A 21151-nucleotide genomic window follows, 5' to 3' on the forward strand; every position below is an offset into this window, starting at 1 on the left:
ACACTTCTATTGCTGCATTAAGTCGTATTGTAGATCCCTATAAAAACGTAGATTTGTTACCCATTTCCTTACATGGATGTACAGTAGGGCACATTTATTAGCTCTCAATACTCATCATAACATCTAGGGAAGTTTTTTTTTCCCTCATGGTCCAGACTAGGATTAGGAAACACTGAAGTAGTGACAGTTCCTCAAAAGGCTGTCCCAGGTATTACATGAAGATCCAGTGCATGCTGAGACAGGAAGCTTGTGGAGTGAGAGTCAGTTCTTTGAAGACAATGAGACAGGTTGGATGTGTTGCATATGGCTCCTGGGGTGGGGGGTGGGGTGTCACATGACTGTGCTGCCGAAATTTAATGAGCTCCTGCTGTTTTGGTCTGAGAGCAACATTTGCTTAAAATCAAGTCTGAGCTAAATGGTGTTTCTAGCCAGAGTACTTCATGTTTTGCTGGATACAGGGGGAATAGGGCCTCAGTAGCGAATTGAAGGTAGTTTCCCCACTCCCTCCCCCATAAACATAGCAGCTGGTACAACCTGGTGCATTCTAAAGCAATAAAAGGGGAAAGATATTTCTCAGCATTATTTTTATGAATCATGGATATCAGTAATTCTGGCAGGGGAGTATAGCAGTATGGTCTCATGGTCTCCTGCAGGGACAGTCATATCACTTCCACTCACTCTTTTAAATCACTGCATCTAGTACTACTCAGATAGTGTGTGCACACCACATTGCCAGAATGTGTCATTAAAAAAACTAGATGTGGCAATGTAAAATGGCTGTGTGGTCTTTAGTGTCCTCTTTTGGAAAGTTTGTTTATGGCATGGTTAACATAAGTCTTGATTCCTCTCTATGCGTGCAATGAGTTTATTACACCATGTATTGCACAGGAAACAGCCCATCTATTACATTCACACATGTATGCAAGGGGGTCATCTAAGCCAATTAGTACTGCTTAGACCAGTGGTGGGCAACCTGCGGCCTGCAGGCCGCACATGGCCTGTCAGGGTAATCTGCTGGCGGGCTGCCATATTGTTTGTTTACATCCGCCTGCAGATCCCAGTGGCTGCGGTTCACCGTTCCCGGCCAATGGGAGCTGCAGGAAGCAGCGCAGGCCTGGCTGCCGCTTCCCGCAGCTCCCATTGACCGGGAATGGCAAACTGCGGCCAATCGGAGTTGCGGGCGGCTGTGCAAATGTAAACAAATGGTCTGGCGGCCCGCCAGCGGATTACCCTGATGGGCTCATGTGTCACAGTTTGCCCACCACTGGCTTAGACCATAAGAACATAAAAATGGCCATAGTGAATTAGACCAACGGTCCACGTAGCCCAGTATTCTGTCTTCTGACAGTGGCCAATGCCAGGTGCTTCAGAGGGAATGAGCAGAACAGGGCAATTGTGGAGTGATCCATTCCCTGTTGTCAAGTCCTAGCTTCAGGCAGTCAGAGGTTTAGGGACACCAGATCATGGAGTTGCATCCCTGACCACATTGGCTAATCCTCCATGATTTTATCTAATTCTTTTTTGAACCCAATTATAGTTTCGGCCTTCACAACATCCCTTGGCAACGAGTTCCACTGGTTGAGTGTGCATTGGATGAAGAATCACTTCCTTGTGTTAGTTTTAAACTTACTGCCTATTAATTTAACTGGGTGACTACTGGTTCTTGTGTTATGTGAAGGGGTAAATAATACTTCCCTATTCACTTTCTCCATGCCATTCATGATTTTGTAGACCTCTATCATATCCCCCCTTAGTCGTCTCATTTCTAATATGGACAGTCCCCAGCCTTTTTAATCTATCTTCATATGAAAGCTGTTCTATACCTTTAATCTTTTTTTGTTGCCACTCTATGCTTTTTCCAATTCTAATATATCTATTTTTGAGATGGGGGTGATCAGACCTGCATGCACTATTCAAGATGTGGGTATACTATGGACTTATATAATGGCATTATGATATTTTCATATTATCTATCTCTTTCTTAATGGTTCCTAACATTCTGTTAGCTTTTTTGATTGCCACTGTACATTGAGAAGCTGTTTTCAGAGAACTATTTGCAATGATTGCAAGATCTCTTTCTTGAGTGGTAACAGCTAATTTATACCCCATCATTTTGTATGTACAGTTGGGATTATGTTTTCCAAGATGCATTACTTTGCACTTATTAACCTTGAATGTCAGCTGTCAGTTTGTTGCCAGGTCCTCCAAGTTAATTGAGATCCTTTTGTAACTCTTTGCAGTGAGCTTTGGATTTAACTACATTGAATAATTTTGTATAATCTGCAAACTTTGCCACCTCACTATTTATCCTCCTGTTTTCCCAGATCATTTACAAATATGTTGAACAGCACTGGTCCCAGTACAGATCCTTGGGGGACCGTGCTATTTACTACTTTCCATTGTGAAAACTGACCAATTTTTCTTACTCTTTGTTTCCCATCTTGTAACTAATTACTGATCCATCAGAGGATCTTACCTCTTATCCCATGGCTTCTTATTTGCTTAAGAGCCTTTGGTGAGGACCTTTTCAAAGGGTTTCTGAAAGTCCAAGTTTACTATATTGACTGGCTCACCCTTGTCCACATGCTTGTTAACCCCTCAAAGAATATTAAATATTGGTGAGACATGATTTCCCTTTAAAAAAACCATGTTGACTCTTCCTCAACATACTGTGTTCAGCTGTGTGTTTGATAATTCTATTCTTTTACTATAGTTTCAACCAGTTTGCCTGGTACTGAAATTAGGCTTACTGGCCTATAAGTGCCAGGATCACCTCTGGATCCTCTTTTAAATATCAGAGTTACATTAGCTATCCTCCAGTCATTTGGTACTGAGGCTGATTTAAGTGATAGGTTACATACCACAGTTAGTAGTTCTGCAATTTCGAATTTGAGTTCCTTCATACCTGTTGGGTGAATACCCTGTGGGCCAAGACTATAACAGGGTCCAAAAAAGAACTAGATTCATTCATGGGATAGGTTTCAGAGTAGCAGCTGTGTTAATCTGTATTCGCAAAAAGAAAAGGAGTACTTGTGGCACCTTAGAGACTAACGAATTTATTTGAGCATAAGCTTTCGTGAGCTACAGCTCACTTCTGAAAGCTTATGCTCAAATAAATTTGTTAGTCTCTAAGTTTATTCTTGGAATAGGTTCATCAATGGCTATTAGCCAGAATGGGCAGGGATGGTATCTCTGGTGTCCCTGTTTGCCAGTAGCTGGGAATGGGTGATGGGATGGATCGCTTGATGATTATCTGTTCTGTTTATCCCCTCTGGGGCACCTGGCATTGGCTACTGTCGGAAGACAGGATACTGGGCTAGATGGACCTTTGGTCTGACCCAATATGGCCATTCTTATGTTCTTATGTCCTGGAAATTTATTACTGTTTAATTTATTAATTTGTTCCAAAACCTCCTCTACTAATACCTCAATCTGGGAAAATTCCTCAGATTTGTCACCTAAAAAGATTGGCTCAGGTGTGGGAGTCTTCCTCACATCCTCTGCAGTGAAGACTGACACAAAAAATTCATTTAGCTTCTCTGCAATGGTCTTGTCTTCCTTGAGCAGGGGTGCCTGAACAATTTGTAGAGTGGGGGTGCTGAGAGCCATTAAACCAAATTGTAAACCCTGTATATGACAGAAACCACTGCTGTACCCCCCAGTTCCAGTACCTATATACTTGAGTGCTCCTTTAGTACCTTGATCATCCACCCTGCTATCAAAGCCTGCCTGTGAGATGTGCTGAATCAGTGCATTTCCCAGGGCAATTGATCCATTTGTCCATGGGTAGCCCTTCCCACTTTCTAAATCAAACTCAGAAAGTGTAACTGAAAACAGACAAGATTAGCTATGAACTGTGCTCTTTTGAAACACCATATAGGTTTTGCAGTCCACAATGGTGCACCATCACTACCAGTGAACCCAAACTGTACATCTGGAGGTGACTCAGAAATGTGATTGGATATTCTTGTCTCAAGTTCATGCTGAGTATTATCATCTGACCAGCAGTGTGGTTTGTGTCATAATCCTAATATAATGGGGATTTTTCACACCAGCATTCCAAAATACACTGAGCAGATTAGCAGCACCCACTTGCAGTATAACATTGGTCTGATCTGAAAGCTAATTATAATCCTAGCCTTGAATTAAAACAATCCTGTTCTACAAGAGGATACAGCAACATGAACTAAACATGTTAACCACCCTTATCTGACTATAGCTCTGATACAGCACTCAGATATTAAAGTGCTGGGTGTATAGCAATATGTGGATGGAGAGCTTAGACAGGATATGGGCAGACCAGATTTCTGTGAAATGAGTTAATGCTTACATGATAGCATCACATGGTTGGCGTTCGTTTTGGGAGAAGTGTACACAAACCGCTGGATATCCATGCATTGCTTTAACTGGCACTGTAGATGCCAAGGATTTTTAGATTCATGGGGCACAGATGGGATTACTAGAAACTAATGATTAATAGTAGGCTACCTTTCAGTGTTAGTAGGTGCAGGGACATTTTGTCAGTTTGAGGGGACAACATTCTTTCCTGTAATATTTTCAGTGATCACTTGACTTCTTAAAGTTATCTTTGTGCTTTCTTAAAGTCTTTGTTTAACTCAAAAGGGATATGCTTTCATTTCTTATCAGCTGATGTTAGATTTCCACAGGTCTTTGTTTTTGTGAGACTTCTATCCCTTTCCCTAGGTTTTGCAACTTTGCATTGCCTCTGTCCATTTGTCTTTCTGGTCTCTCCCTCTTCAGTTCTTTTTGCCTCTTTTCACAAACCACTGGAAAATTCAGATCAGGGATTTCCTGTTCTACTGCAAATTGCACTGGTCCATGGATATTCCTTGTTGCAGTACGTGCTTTGCTTACATAGTGAACATCAGGAGAGTAGCAATTTATTTTAATAAAGATAAGTGATTAGAATTTTGTTTGTTTCTTGTAAAAAGTGTCACTACAAATATGTATGCATGTGCAGTCAGCAGTATCTCCAGGGACGAGAACTGTCATGTCATACATACCATAGCTTAACATGAGCAATTCTAGATGCCAGCAACGATCTCATCATTGTCAGTGTTTTGAAACCATTTTGATCTGACAGTATGTGAGCTAAATAAAGAGTTTCAAGAAACTACAACCAACCACAAAGCCTGTTTCATACAGAGATGAGCGATACAGAGATCATCTTGTGTTCCCCTTAATAAATGGACATGGTACTGAGATGCACTGCTTATCACTGTGGCATAACCACAAAGGTCCCAGTTCAGAAAAGCACTTAAGCACATGCATAAGTCCTATAGACATCAATGGGTCTTAAGCACATGCTTAAAATTAGGGTCCTAATCCATATAAAATGGAGCCAGTTCTCCATTCCCTGCTACAGAGGTACAGCCTGCAGAGACTACAAGATTAAAGGTTTTCCTGAATCTGGCCATAGATTTAAACAATTTGTAACGAGAAGCACGTATTTAGGAGCAATACTGCAAGCACTCCTATGAAAGGGAGAAGTCTCCTTGCTCAGTAGCCGTGACCCATTTATGCATGATATTTCAGTAATATCAGCTTGTCCAAAATGTCCCATCAAATGGCAGTAAATGGCTTTTTAAAAAATAAATTCATTTAGTTACAACTGAATGGATCTGTGCTGATTGAGTTCTCAGATCTCAAGGTCCTAAAGCAGCCAGGTTGTGGTAATGTGTAATGTATCTAAAACTAAGTGACTACATTTGCATCCAGCAGACATTACAGAAGGTGGAAGAAATGCAAGAACTACTACAAAGGGAACTAACAGTAGGCCTGGATTTCCAGCATGTAAATTGCTGCTGCTAAGAATACCTAATTCTTACTGGCAGATTTTGGGAAAGTAACATATTAAGTCTTTGAGGGCTTGAGAGAGGCAGATTGTCTGCTAGATGGGTTTGCTGATGGGATTTTTCTTTTTCACAAAGGGTTTATTAAGTGTAATTATTATCTTTTGAGAGACTTGAACAGCATTCTCTGCAGTGGCTCATGAAGACTCTAAGAGGAACATTTCAATTAATCATTTTGAGTGCTGTTGGAGTTCATTTATAGATCTCTGAGGCCAGAAGGGAATTTTAGATCATCCAGTCTGACTTCCTGGATAACACAAGCCTTAGAATTCCATCCGCTTACTCCTGTATGTAGCCCAATAAGTTTGCCTAAAGCATATCATCCAGCAAGGCATCCTGTTTCGATTTGAAGACAAAAAGAGATGGAGCATCCACCACATCCTGTCGTGGCTTAGTCCAATATTAATTTCTCTCTGTTAAAAAATTGGGCCTTCTTTTTATTATAAATTTGACTGGCTTTATCTTACAGCCGTTGGTTCTTGTTATGCCTTTCTCTGCTAGATTAAAGAGCCCTTTAGTACCTGGGGTATTTTCTCCCTGGGATATTCCTTAAAAAATGTCTGTGTTATGAAACTTCCATGGTGGGGTGAGGGGGAACAATGGTAAGTGTACAATAAGGACCATTTTTGCTCTGGCAGGGAGATGTCCTAAGGGAAGCAGTACGTTTTCCCCTCTCTCTAAAGATTCAGATGATTCTATGACCTTGTTTGTGCAAACTAAATGCCATTGTTTCATCTGCCTGTTTTATGTTCCCTTTGCAGAATCGTCAAACCTTTAACAGCCTTAGCTGCCTTAGCACCACAGTAGATGACTGTGCTCTGCAGAATCAGTTCTGCCCTGGTGTCAACAGCCCCAAGTCATGGACAGCGTCTCCTTCCTCCTCTGATGTCATGCCAGGCAGGACACCAGCCTGCACCCCCGTGCCAGAGCCGCACTCAAATGCAGAAGAATGTAGAATTAGCAAAGACGACTCCTCTTGGGAAGAGTCAGATTATTGTGCCACGGAAGACGAGAGCAGTAGAAAAGAAGATGAAAGAGCTTCATGGAAGAGTAGTGGGACAGGGGGGCGGAATGTCTTTCCGCTAGATGGTGAATTAGACATTGAGCAAATAGAAAACAATTAAAGGATGTTGTTTGCATTAGGGTTTGGGGATGTGAATTAAGAACAGGGAGTAGTAGAATCTCCTAGGTTTAATCCTCGGGTTATACTGTATTTAGGCATAAAAGCAAATCAATGTTCTCATCCTATCAGCAATAGGAGACAAAAGCAGCCTTGCCAAAATTTCATCAGGTATCCTGAGAAATTTTTTTTTTAAATCTTGAAATTCTACATAACTACTGTAGCCAGATATCAGCTAGTTTGGTTAAAAGAGCCCATGAGGCTTTGGAAAGAAGCATTCTAGAGATCTCCAAACTGCATTTCCCCCCCTCCATCAAGTCAACAGCTTTTAGTAAACTTGAAATTGCAGCTGTTGGAGTAACTGCAATTTCTTAGTGAATATTTGTGTTTAGATTTTTTTTTTAAGGACTGGAAAATAAAGTACTGGTTTTGATTCACAAACTAGATACTGTCTAGTACAGAGAGCCAGACTGAGAGGGGCTATGTTATGCCTCACTGGGACCCTCATCAGCCTGGACTTTCTGGGCAGCAAGATATAAGGAATGTTTCATTTTAACTGTTTCATATCCCCTCTTCTGATTCCATACTGCACCTTATACACTAGGAGAGGAGAGGTTGCAGGGGGGTGATGAATCCTTAGTTTAACATTTCATCCTGGAGATCATTATTCAGCTCAAGTTTGAGTTAGGGATCTTATAACGAAACCTTGCAGTCCTTACTTAGGCAACACTCCTAAAGTCATAGCCACAGAACCATCCCATATTGCCTTGTCATAAAGCCTTTTTAGTCCTGCAGCCATCAACAGAGCCATCAGAGGGAAATCACAAGCATAGTGCTTGACATTTGATCATGATCACAGCAAAGGATTTATATTTTCAATTTCCTTAATTCAACTAAAGCAGAGGCTAGGGAATGCACAATAAAAACAAACCCCCCTGGGGCCAGATCATCAGCTGACGTAAGTTACCTTTGATGTCAATGGAGTTTTGCCTGTTTACACCAGCTGAGGATCTGGCCCATGTCTCAGTGTTTGGGAACTTCAGATCCGTGTTAGAGCTGTGCCGGGCATTAGCGTAAAAGCAAATGCTGCTGTTTCCAAAAGAAATTGCTATTAGACGCAGCTGCTTTAGTGTTCTTCCTTTCAAGCCTCTCTTTTAGACCCAGTGGAAAAATAGTCCAGCTTTCTATTGGGCTTGTGAAAGCAAGGCTTTTAGAAGAGGCAACTCAGTGTTGGGCGGGTAACATGAGTTCTAATGGTGACTGTTCTGATCTCGCTCTCACACCAGTGTCAATCTGAGTACATCCAGTGTAGTCAGTGGAGCGAAGCCAGTAGAAAACTGGTATAAGTGAGATCAGAATTGGAGACTTAACAATAAAACAAAACAAACATCCCAACAGGCTCAATTTTCTTAGATGCCCTTGTCTGGTGTGATAAGAGTACATTGATTAAAGCCTTTGTGCTTGTCGGGCACGTCTGGCAGGTAACACAGGTAACACAGAAATTCTGACCCAGAGGCAAAACTCTCATTGACTTTCATGGGGGTGGGGGGCAGGACAGAATTTCACATTTACTTTTGCTGAAGACAGAAGGTACTTCATCGCTGTAGGAGAGTCCAAGTGAGTCATCCTCCTCTTTTTGAAGAACTCTTATGAAAGCCTGTCCAAGGTTTCATACACCAGAACCTTTTGGATCACTCCTCTGCTTCTACTTACATCTTGCCAGCATTTTCTCCAGTTCTTCTTACTTCAGGGATGTGATTTTTTTTTCTTTCTTTTAAGGGTTCATTAAAAAAACAACACAAGTTTGTTTTAAATTGGGCACGGAACTCATAATGACTGTGAGCTGACCTACAGAACACTGCTGGTACAAAGCATCTGGTGCAGCATTCGCTCTGTCTAAATAGCTGGACAGCTTGATCTTACCGAGCTTGAGGATTTCCACAGCGCCAATGCTGTACAGGGCTTGTTGCCAATGGTCATCCATGTTGTTAGGGTGGATGCAATAGGTGTGATGAGAAATTGCTTTCTGGTCACTTAGGATTGGTTTTATCCTGTGATTTACCAAATCACAGAAATAAAACACATACATTCAGAGAGGGTTTAAACCCTGTCCCGCTAACAAATACAGATTTTCCGTGCTTTCGTTCGGCGTGTTTTACTGTGAAATGGTTTGATATAAAATGCAGTATGATTTTTTGACAAAGTAAGCTCTCAAGATGTTGAAAAGCCAGGTAGCAGCACTGAAAGCTTCCCCTTTCCCTGTCCCCATTTTTAGCAATGATAAAGTGGTGAACATTAAATTTATACAATTAATTATACCTTTTACCTTGGTAAAATAAGCTGTTCACTTGCTAACAGGTCTATGAGGAAACAATCTTTTCTTTTCTTTTTTACTTATAGGAGAACAATATCCTAGATATGGAATTTTAACCACATTTTCTTATGTTACTGCACTTTTTTTCTGCAGTGGTTCAAGATGTGTGTAGCATCTAGTATCACAGTGGAATCCATCTAGTTATGTGGCTTTATAAAGTGTCCAGTCAAATTGCATAGATGTTTTGTTTGTGACAATGTTAATTTCAGCTCTCTCTCTAGATAAGGTGCTGGCACACAGTGGAAGCCAAACAAGTCATAATTTTGGGGGGATGGGGATGCTTTTATTTTTATTGTTCAGGAATTAACACAGCTCTGTGAAAACAATATTTTGTTCAATGAATTAATCAAGAAAACACACCTTGTCTAAATCCTTTAGGCACATCATTTTGAAAGTGTGCATTCAGAAGTTTGTATGTTCAAGTTGTGGGTGCTCATGCACACATTGAACCTTGCATTCAGAAGTGCACCCTGTGACACATGTACCACACTACCTGGGACACATGCACTTTTGTGTGCACACTTTTTAAAAGACACACTGACAAAATATCAGGTTTCAGAGTAGCAGCCGTGTTAGTCTGTATTCGCAAAAAGAAAAGGAGTACTTGTGGCACCTTAGAGACTAACAAATTTATTTGAGCATAAGCTTTCGTGAGCTACAGCTCTGATGAAGTGAGCTGTAGCTCATGAAAGCTTATGCTCAAATAAATTTGTTAGTCTCTAAGGTGCCACAAGTACTCCTTTTCTTTTGACAAAATATCAGTTTCCTCAAAAGCAGACTATCTATTCAGTGAAACCTCTAAAGCAGTGGGTCTCAACCAGGGGTACGTGTACCCCTGGGGGTACACAGAGGTCTTCCAGGGGGTACCTTAATTCATCTAGATCAGTGTTTCACAACCTGGGAGGCATGGATGGGGGGGGGTTGCAAGTGCAGGGTGGGTGTTAGGGGGTGGCAAACAGGGCAATTGCCTGGGGTCCCACGCCACAGGGGGTCCCAGAAAGCTAAATTACATGCTTTGGCAGGGCTCAGGCATTAGACTCCTGAAAGGGATATAGTAGCCTGGAAAGGTTGAGAACCACTGCTCTAAAGGAACGGGCAAGAATAAGATGCTTTGGGGTAGTGCCCTTCTCATAAAGAACCGCTACTCAGTTCATTCCAGGATGGTCTCTTCTGCTGGAAGATTGCCTAATAAGGGTGGCTTCTTCACTGTATGAGAGAATACTTTGTTAATGTTTTATTGTCTATTTTACCTTTTATAGCCACACATCATACCATTTGACTTCAGTGACTATTATGAGTCTTCCGGTACAAGTGAAATGACTGGTGTTTCCCCCCAAATGATAGTTCCTAAACTCTGTTGGTGGCATAGCTCTGAGACATCATTAACATCAAATCAGCTACCAGTTGGACTGATCGAACAGTGTGCAAATGCTCCCAAATCCTTTACTGTCAGTTATGGCTCCTGAACTGTTAGTACTGCCCCAGCTTCTACAGCACCAATCTTGTTCCATTCCCTCTCCTCTGTCAAGAGGTTGCCTCTCTACTGTGTATCCCGCTGCTGCAGATCCTTCTTTCTGACCTCTACAGCTCCTCAGAGGTCAATATTCCTAAGCCTGATAGCTCACAGATGCAGTGGTGCAGTGGTTCACAGATGTAGTGCATTGGACCATCACCACAATGCTTCTAGAGTATCTCGCTAGAAGTATATAGAGTATCTCTTGCTATGCCGATTTGTGAAAACCTGGACTGACTTGTTTTTTATTTGTTTTCTTTTAGAGCTATTGAAGCACTCTGGTATTTACATATCTCCGACTTTTAATTCATAAGGGCTTTTATTTTTTTAAAGGGCTGCTATGTCATGTTAAAACATGCACAGAAGGAAAGTGACCAGATGGATCACTACCCAACTGTATTCAACATAGCAGTAGCATACAGTTTACATTGCAGCACAACCTGTTTGCCTTACTAAAGATGCTTCTACAATGAGCAATGGCCTTAGATGGGCACATTAGCATAGACACAAATGACAATTAGCAACAATTTTAGGCCACAGTGGTGTTTTGTTTTGTTTTGAGGGTTGGGTTTTTGTTTTTGTTTTGTATGATTTTTGTACTGATTTTCAGGTTAATAAAGCCTTACTTTTTAATTTTTTTTTCTGTAGAGGTAAAACATTTCTGGATTTATATGTATATTAAAACAATTTAAAAAAATATGAACTATAATATAGTATGTGCCTCAGATTCCGGGGACATCCTATTGATTGTAAAATTAGAAGGTGTGTTGCTCTTCAGAACATGATAGAAGCTCAGCAAGATCTTACACATGCAGTGACACCAGCTTAAAAACAATGGATCCCTATGGTGAGGATTTCTTAGCTTTTTAGGACTTCACCAATATTACACAGATGCTTTGAATAACCCGTATTTCAAATTCCCACCATATGCAAGAGTCTGGCACTATGGAGCAAATGATTTTATATGCTAGGTAATTAACGGTCTAATCATCATGGAGATAGACTGTGACTGATTTGGAACATGGATCAATTTGGACTACAGATATTTAATGATGACAACAAAATATCAACAGCAATAAAATTTCAGCATTCAATAAAATTATTTTTAAAAAGTATATTAGTGGATAATGTCCTTCTTGTTAGCACTGGTAACTTACTCACAGGGAATTTGCTGTGTATTTGCAGGTATAGCTCATTGAGATTGTTCTATGAAAGATTGCAATACATCTTCATATGGAAAAAAGAAGACACAAAGGAAGTATTTGTAGAATAGATTGTAATTTCTCACATAATAGCCTATTTGGCCAATAAAGTTGTGTTTCAAGTGCATTGTTTAAAGCTCCTGGATGAACAGGACAATGGACTTATGTAGGACTTTTAGGATTGTAGCAGTGCTTTACAGAGTCTGGTTTTGATGTTTAAGAATTGAAAGACGATGACGGACAAAAAAAGCCTTCTGAAAGCTATGAACTGAAGTAGGAGTCTCTCCATGTTAATTGCACAAATGCAAATGTACGTAAATGTATACAAAGTTGGATTTGTAGAAGGTGTAATCTTTGTTCAAAGACTGTTCTTTCACCTGAAAGTCAAGAAGACTGCTGATTTGTACTCTCTCAATGACTTTATTGCACTAGAGCAACTCAGTCTCAGGAATTTGCTTGTTACTTTTACTATGTAAATAAAGCTTCCTGGTTCAATAACCGGCTGCCCAGCACTGGTCTTTGTTTATGCTTTGCTATGTTTCTCCATTACCAGGGTAGCGCTGGTGTTGACAGAAGACTTCCTCTGTTACTATAAAGATGTGGAGCTTTGTGCTGTGGTTGGTAGGCTAGGTGGGCCTTACCAAAGGCAACAAGTACCTTTTAAATCTCCGGGAATAACCATGGTGCCTGAAAAAAAAACAAGAGCCCAAATAATCTCCCTCACACCTGTACACAAACAGGACCCTCCACATGAATTTCCTACATGAAAAGAGGTTGGAGATCAACCACTGCTATGATAGCTTCACCATTTCCTCTGAACCCCACAGACACACCTATGCAGGTCCAGTTCTACAGTGTGGGAGAGGCAGAGACTAGGTAAAGTGATAGGTTTCAGAGTAGCAGCCGTGTTAGTCTGTATTCGCAAAAAGAAAAGGAGTACTTGTGGCACCTTAGAGACTAACAAATTTATTAGAGCATAAGCTTTCGTGAGCTACAGCTCACTTCATCGGATGAAGTGAGCTGTAGCTCACGAAAGCTTATGCTCTAATAAATTTGTTAGTCTCTAAGGTGCCACAAGTACTCCTTTTCTTTTTAGGTAAAGTGATGGATTGTTGCCCTAACAACCCTGCAGAAATTCCACTAGAAATTTATTAGTCTGGGACTACTCTTTTCCACAGGAACCTCTGGAGCAGCCATGATGATGGGAAGCTATTGACCTCTTCCACATGGACTGCACGCATGTGGCTCCCAGTAGCCAATGGATCACAGCCCTTGAGTAACAGTGCTACCCACATATACCAGGGTAGGGCTAGTATTTCTGTGTAGTTTTACAGAAACACACAAATTTTCTGTTGATGAACAAAGATAACAATTGAATCTGTTCCTTTAAAGGAAAGGGAATCTAGTAACCTCCCCTCAAATAATAATTGGTTATCTATATTTGGGTTTAGAAAGGCATGTTTACCTTTTGCCCCCACTGAACTTTAATATAACATATAGATGTTCATTTTTCTTACAGCATTAAAGTACAATACTATATTTCCTCTGATTTGCTGTGCATTTGTATCATATTTATATAACGATTTTTTAAGAGAGTCAAGCAAAAAGAAATAAGGAATTGATGCACAGAACAAATGGATAATGGAATGACATATACAACACATACACAATTTGGTTCATGATATTTTGGGTGCCAGAAATAATTAAACCTTCTTTATAGTAGATGACCTGTACTACTTAGAGCCACTAGATAATTCACTGTTTCTGTGACACTTTTGATAGCTGTCTTTAATTAGGGTTTATGTTGCCCATTACCAGGAATTAGTAACAGTCAAGCTGGCTTCAAAAAAATGTCATATATGTAACAACAGCATAACATTAGTTTCACTGTGCACTTGTGGTGTCTAGTTGCTGTATCATTCTGAGATCAGGATGAAAAAAGAAGGTGACTGGGTGAGTACCAAAACCTTCCCTGGACAGCTGAATTGGAGGGGCAGATAATAATATTGGTGGGCTTATCCTAGGCCTCATTCATCTATCAACATTAGGGCTGTAAATTAATCGCAGTTAACTCACACGATTAACTCAAAAAAATGAATCACAATTAAAAAAATTAATTGCGATTAATCGCAGTTTTAATTGCACTGTTAATAGAATCCCAATTGAAATTTATTAAATATTTTGGATGTTTTTCTACATTTTCAAATATATTGACTTCAGTTACAACACAGAATACAAAGGTACAGTGCTCACTTTATATTATTATTTTTATTACAAATATTTGCACTGTAAAAATGATACACAAACAAAATAGTATTTTTCAAGTCACTTCATTCAAGTACTGTAGTGCAATCTCTTTATCATGAAAATGCAACTTACAAATGTAGATTTCTTTTTGTTACATAACTGCACTCAAAAACAAACCAGTGTAAAACTTTAGCGCCTACAAGTCCACTCAGTCCTACTTCTTGTTCAGCCAATTGCTAAGACAAACAAGTTTGTTTACATTTACAGGAGATAATGTTGCCCACTTCCTATTTATAATGTCACTTAAAAGTAAGACTAGGCGTTCACATGGCACTTTTGTGGTTGGCATTGCAAGGTATTTACGTGCCAGATATGCTAAACATTTGTATGCCCCTTCGGCTTCAGCCACCATTCCAGAGGACATGATTCCATGCTGATGACACTCCTTAAAAAAATAATGCATTAATTAAATTTGTGCCTGAACTCCTTGGGAGAGAATTGTATGCCTCATGCTCTGCATTCTGCCATTTATGTCATGTTATAGCAGTCTCGGATGATGACCCAGCACAGGCTAAGAACATAAGAACGGCCATACTGGTTCAGACCAAAGGTCCATTTAGCCTAGTATCCTGTCGCCTGACAGGGGCCAATTCCAGTTGGCCCAGAGGGAATGAACAGAACAGGTAATCATCAAGTGATCTATTTCCTGTTGCCTATTCCCAGCATGTGGCAAACAGAGGCTGGGACACCATCCCTGCCCATCCTGGCTAATAGCCATTGATGGACCTATCTCAATGAATGTATCTAGTTCTTTTTTGAACCCTGTTATAGTCTTGGCCTTCACAACATCCTCTGGAAAAGAGTTCCACAGGCTGACTATGTGTTGTATGAAGCTCATTTTAAGAACACTTTCACTGCAGATTTCACAGAATGCAAAGAAGGTTCCAATGTGAGATTTCTAAAGATAGCTACAACAATGAGGAGTCCTTGTGGCACCTTAGAGACTAACAAATTTATTTGGGCATACACTTTTGTAGGCTAAACCCCACTTCATCAGATGCATGGGGTGAAAAAAATAGTAAGCAGAATATATATTATAGCACATGAAAAGATGGGAGTTGCCTTACCAAACTGGGGGGTCAGTGCCAACAAGCCAATTCAATTAAGGGAAGTGGCCGATTCTCAACAGTTGACAAGAAGGGGTCAATACCAAGGGAGGGAAAATTACTTCAAAAACAGACTCCAACAAGGAACTGCAGAACGGGAATTAATTTGCAAACTGAACACCATCAAATTAGGCCTGAATAAAGACTGGGAATGGATGCATCACTACAAAAAGTAATTTTCCCTCTGCTGATACTCACACCTTCTTGTCAACTGTTGGAAATGGGCCACCTTGATTGCATTGGCCTCATTAGCACTACTAAAGTAATTAACTAACCCTCACCATCCCTTTCCATATATTATTATTCCCATTTAACAAACAAGGAAACTGAGGCAGAGAACATTTAAGTGACTTGTCCAAGGTCACTCAAGAACCCTGAGGCCCACTAGAACACAAATCTTCTGCATCCCAGTCCAGTCTAAGACACAAGCTCAATCTTATGGTTAAAAAGCAAAGGGAATTTAGGATTTGCCTATTAATTCACGGTCCTAAATCAAGGTTACAGGATATTTGTTGAGTGTGACAAGCTAATCCCTGATAATTGCAGCCATACAACCAGACAAAACAGGCATCAGCTGACCTAAGGCCGAGTTAGGAGGAAGTTTTGAGGCAGTGAGTGACACAGTTCAGTACCAGTTCTGTATGATTAGCTGACACATCTTTCTCTGAAGCTGTTTAGAGGTGGGCATGGAGTTTCTATTGTAATCAGATGAAAGTTCAGGAAGGATTGGATTTGTAAGAGTCTGTGTGAAGCAAAGTTGTTTTTTTTTTAAATAGTTACTGATGTTAAGGAAATTGTTTTTTATGCCTCTAATCCCAGCTAATCAGAGATTCGAAGAGTAGGGAGAGTTTTTCTTACCATATTGAGATGGGGAAGAGAGGGGAGAAAAGGCATGATTTTTAGGGTTTTAAAGAACTGCTTTCTTTGGTATTGAAACCAAAGCCAACTTCCATATGGGGTCCTGATTTTCAGAACTGCTGAGCCTCCAGCACTCCAAATGATGTCAATGATAACTGCATGTGCTCTGCTTCTCTGAAAATCAACCCTGTGAATTTCTTTTAAGAAATGCTCACAGGAAGCTCTTAAAACAAGTGAGGAGAGAATTAAAATGAGCAGGAATTCAAGCAACCTACCCCTCCTATCCTTTGTGTTCTGATATTGACTAGGTGTTAGTAGATGAGGCATTCTACAGGCAGTTGGGATATTCGATATCATGGAGCAGTGTTTGAATATTGTAATGCCCTGGGTCAGTGTGTGATAGATTTAAAAAAAATTAATAATGCTTAAAAAGAGATCTAGGGAGTGGACACTGACTCCATTTCAGCAATAAATCGTAAACTCAACTTAGCACTTCTCAGCAGCCATATTTGCTGCATGGATTGCAGAGAGAGGCATTTGACTCGGAGTGCCCTTAACATGACATTTACCGCAACATGCACTGTGCTATCTCCAGTAGATCTCCCACAGGAAAATTTATCAAACAGATACAGGTCATAGGGTTCAGGTAGCTACAGTAGTTAGGGTGTGGTGTGGGTGTTTGGTATCCAAGAGAATTGGAGGTGAGTATAGAAATAAATTCTGCAAAGGAAACTAAGGTGACTGAAAAGCCCTATTTATAAAGTAGTACTGCGCCTTCCTGAGGAGATAGAGGAGCTGATTAATGCAGCTGCAAAATCTTTTTAACTCCACACTACAGTATACACATATTTGAGTTATCTGAGATATGCTCTGTGCGCTCCACTTCCTATCATGATCTGGATTGCTTTGTGGTACACAACTCTGTTTTCTTTAATCCACAGTTAAAGAGAACTGTAACTCACTCTCCTGAAAATCAGTGACCCCTCCCCCAGAAGCCTGAGTGAGACTTTGCTTGTCAATGCAGTGAGCCTGAATACCGGCAGATAACACAGAGATATTCATTTAGACCATGGCAGGAGCATTACCATTCAGTTATAAAAGCAGCCCTATCCCTGTTCTGAAGGTCATGATAAAGTTTCACAGTAATAAGCTTACAGTGAAACTTTAGCACCATTTATAGCCAGGACAATTTCTTCAGCAGAAAGATATACCCTCCCCACAGTGCAAGAATGGAGACCAGGCATAGAGCATATTCATAGTCTCCTCTGCTAAGACTTGACTTTCAGGTCCACAGCAAACGTTGTAGCCTACAGAGGCAATAACACCAGTAGGTTATCACAACACAGCTTAAAATCAAATATTTTACAGTGATGGCTGGAGAATTGGTGGAGCCCAAGGCTCAGCTGGTATTTTACAGTAAGTCTGCCCCTACTGACTCTGAAGATTTAAGGAGCAAATGGCAGCACCTGGGAGAACTGAAATGCTTGGATCAGATTTTGGTAGCAGGAAGAGAACTAACCTTTTTCTTTTGCACACATCCCCCATCCAAAGACACCTCAATCACACCAGCTCCCTGCATTTGCTACTCGTTAGTTGCCAACACCTCATTAGTGTTCGTTACCTACATTAATTACCTTTTCTGTTACAGGTTGTTCACATGCTAAAACTTTAAAGTATTTAAACCAGTTCTTTGGTACTTAGAGCCACTACTCTTGAATGAAGATGAACACAAAACAGTCTTGGAAGGCAACAAGAGCATACTTGATTGTTTTTGCTAACTTGTCAAGATGAACTAATTTGAATGTGATTACATTAGTCAGAACCCCACGCAACCCCTGGCCCTATAATAGCTGTGTCATTCCACTGTCTCTGGACATGTATTTGTACAATATTGTGCTAAGTTTGGTGGCTCTCCAGAGTTTTCTAACTATTTTCACTCATTCTTCTGTTGTTTGTCACCTTCTCCAATATGACAAAGGAGGGCCTGGACATTCATGACAGGGTCTGGGACTAGTGTTGAGAAGAGATTGTGGCGTAGCATTTTAGCACTAAGTTGTATTTGGTCAAACCACTTTAGTTAATATAGACAATGTGGGTAATATACAATAGGAGTTAGCATTTTTCTAGTGCTTTGTCTACTCCTTAACCCTCACAACACCCCGGGAGGCAGGTACTTAAGTGTTACTCTGGTTTTGCTAGATGATGAAACTGAGACAGAAAAGTGAAGTGACTTGTCCAACGCCACACAAAGTCAGTGGGAGACCTCAGATTAGCTCTCAAGGTGATGACCTGACTCCCAACCTTCTACTTATCCCCCCATTGCTGTAAAAAGCCTCCCCACTGACCACTAGGTTCTTTTCTGGTGCATTATTAAGGTTCTTATAAGAGCTTTAGATAACATTGCTGCACTGTGTGTGCAGCTGGCTAAAGCTTCATACTGTGTGTTCTATGAAGAGCTTATAGAAATTGGAGCTAGAAGAGACCTGTTACATCAGACAGTCCTTTCCCATATAGCAGTGAATAACACTCCAAGGAGCAGATTTACTAGTGGTTTGTCCAGGCTAGTTTTAAATGTCCCAAGCAATGAGGTTTCTACCACTACTCTTGGGAAATTATGCCACAAAGTCTCATCTTGCACCAAAAGGGAGGAGTGTCTGTAAACAATAGGCCAGATAAGGAATTTGCCACAGGGTAGCAAAACAGCTCTGTCTCCCCCAGTACTAAACACTCCCTACCCCATAAAAAGGCCCACAATTTCCTGAGTGCAGCTTCTTATACACCTGAAGGCTCCTGTCCTTGACTGCACCCACTCATTCACAGCTAGGTCACTGACAGACTGATTAGGCTTTCTGTCTAGTTGGCTGGTTGCAGCTTTTTTAAAGGGGAAGTTCACAGGCCCTTCAGTTGATTTCCTAAGGGACTGATCTTTTATAGACAATACCCAAGGATGCTTTATAATAGATCTGTGAGTGACACCATGCCTGTCGCTTGCTGTTGGGAGGTACTATCTGTACATTTAGGAGAGACAAGAATCTCCTGACTTCCATTTCCAGCTCTTTTTGATCTCACCTAAACTGCTCTCATGAGCACATTCTTGAAGAAAAGAGGCAGCAAGCATTTTAATGTGGCCAGTACTGCTTTATCTAGAGGGAAATGGGAAATAAATTTCCCCTCCCAGCTCTGTGTATCTGTACAACCCTAGAACCCCCTCCCTAAGGAATGGAAGAGTTTCCATAAAACTACAGGCAATAGCATTTGTTTAACTAGCAGACACATAACAGTAAATTTCCTCTCTGGCTCCCTAAAGGGACAGGGTCCTTGGGTAACAAGGACAGTTTTGATCACAGTTGAGTTAACTTCTCTGACCATTATCTTTTAGTAGCCAGGGCTTTCTGGAGATCTTCTATTCTCCTGTTAGCAGAGGTCTCTCTGGTAGGTCTGTTGTCCCCTTTCACATTATCAGCAAAGGATATTTTGACAGGAAGGGAAATCCCACATTACAAACCATCTGTTCTTAACTTAGGGCATTTTCCCTTTAACTCTTTCACCCCAACATTTCCTCCCCCTATTATAAGCTTGAGTTTGAAACGCTCTTGGTGAGGATCGAGGCTGAAAGGAAATGCTTTGAAACCATGCTTTACTATTGAAAATGCCAGCAATAGTCTGTGCACATTTTTTAACCCTCTTAGCTTTTTCTTTAACTCATAATTTCCTTCATTGCCTTCACTTGCTTTTAGTCATTTTACCCCAAGTTGCCTGTCTGATAAGGATTGGTAAAAAAAAATTCTCACCCCATTCTCAGGGCCCAGTCATGTTAACACGGGTTGCAAGTCCTTCAGTAAAAGAAGCAAGCCTCAAAATCCTGATGACCCCTCTCAACCCCCAAATTTTCCCCTGGGAAATGATCTTGGGGAGACTTTAACAGTAAAACTCTGTAAAGAGAAATGAGAGGAGAATCCACTGTTAGAACCCATGTATGTGGTCTTAAGGGAGACAGTGTGGCCTAGTGGTTTGCACAGCTGAACTAGACTAAGACCCCTGGGTTCTATTCCCAGTTTTGCTCCTGTCTCTGTGTGACCTTAGGCAAACCACTTAACCTCTCTGTGTCTCTGCCGCCGCATCCATAAAGTTCAGTTAATGTTTCCTGCCTTTGTAACATCCTCTCCTGACTCCCAGCTCAGTGCGCTATCCACTAAGCCACATTCCCTCCCATAGCACATGCTTTGTACCTTTGAAAAATCTCCCCATAAATGATTGTGAGTGGAAACAATCAGTGTGTTGTGACCAAATACAATAATGTTCTCACTTGCAGTTACTGGAATGATAAAGGTCGAGGATCTTATATTTTCTTTCTGTTAATTTGTCCTTTTTGGTAGCCCTTTACACCCAGTTTGACAGGTAGCAAAAGAGCTGTTCATTTTCTTATTTTCCTTGAGCTATTTGTATACAGGAACTTTGTATACAAGTATACAAGCTTCAAGACTTCTACTGAAGTGTGTTTCCCATCCTTATCTTTGCCAAAGATGTTCTGTTGCATTTTTTCCACGTTATCTCTATAACAGTATCATCCTGGCATCCAGTGAATTCAGACTACCACTGGCATCAGCAGTGAATCACCTATGTAACATGGTGTGCAGGGCCCTTTAATGAACTTAAGTTTGCAGGCGCAGGTAGTTGGGAATGCACCACATATGATATCTTCCTTTAATCCTATTTTTAGAAAAACGTGTTCCTGAATCTCTAAGAAATTGCCGGAGGTGCATAAAGGACGACTTGGTTGGCTGAAAACAACAGAAGA

General features: G+C 40.7%; 1 protein-coding gene across 4 annotated transcripts in view; it reads left to right on the plus strand.

Annotated features, from left to right (window-relative positions):
* The window catches only part of FAM53B (family with sequence similarity 53 member B), a 141587-nt gene extending 120466 nt beyond the window's left edge, over window positions 1-21121 (plus strand). For 3 of the 4 annotated variants that reach the window (XM_038410781.2, XM_043519589.1, XM_043519587.1), the window contains exons 5-6: window positions 6635-9919; window positions 10130-12580. In XM_038410781.2, the coding sequence (XP_038266709.1) occupies window positions 6635-6997 (363 nt within the window). In that variant the 3' untranslated portion in view covers window positions 6998-9919; window positions 10130-12580. Of the gene's footprint in view, window positions 1-6634; window positions 9920-10129; window positions 12581-21110 lie in introns of those variants that run through there. The other variant, XM_043519588.1, reaches the window with a different exon arrangement.
* The last annotated feature ends 30 nt before the right edge of the window (window positions 21122-21151 follow it).

The sequence above is a fragment of the Dermochelys coriacea genome, chromosome 7 (genome assembly GCF_009764565.3).
Source record: "Dermochelys coriacea isolate rDerCor1 chromosome 7, rDerCor1.pri.v4, whole genome shotgun sequence".
Taxonomy (NCBI): domain Eukaryota; kingdom Metazoa; phylum Chordata; order Testudines; family Dermochelyidae; genus Dermochelys; species Dermochelys coriacea.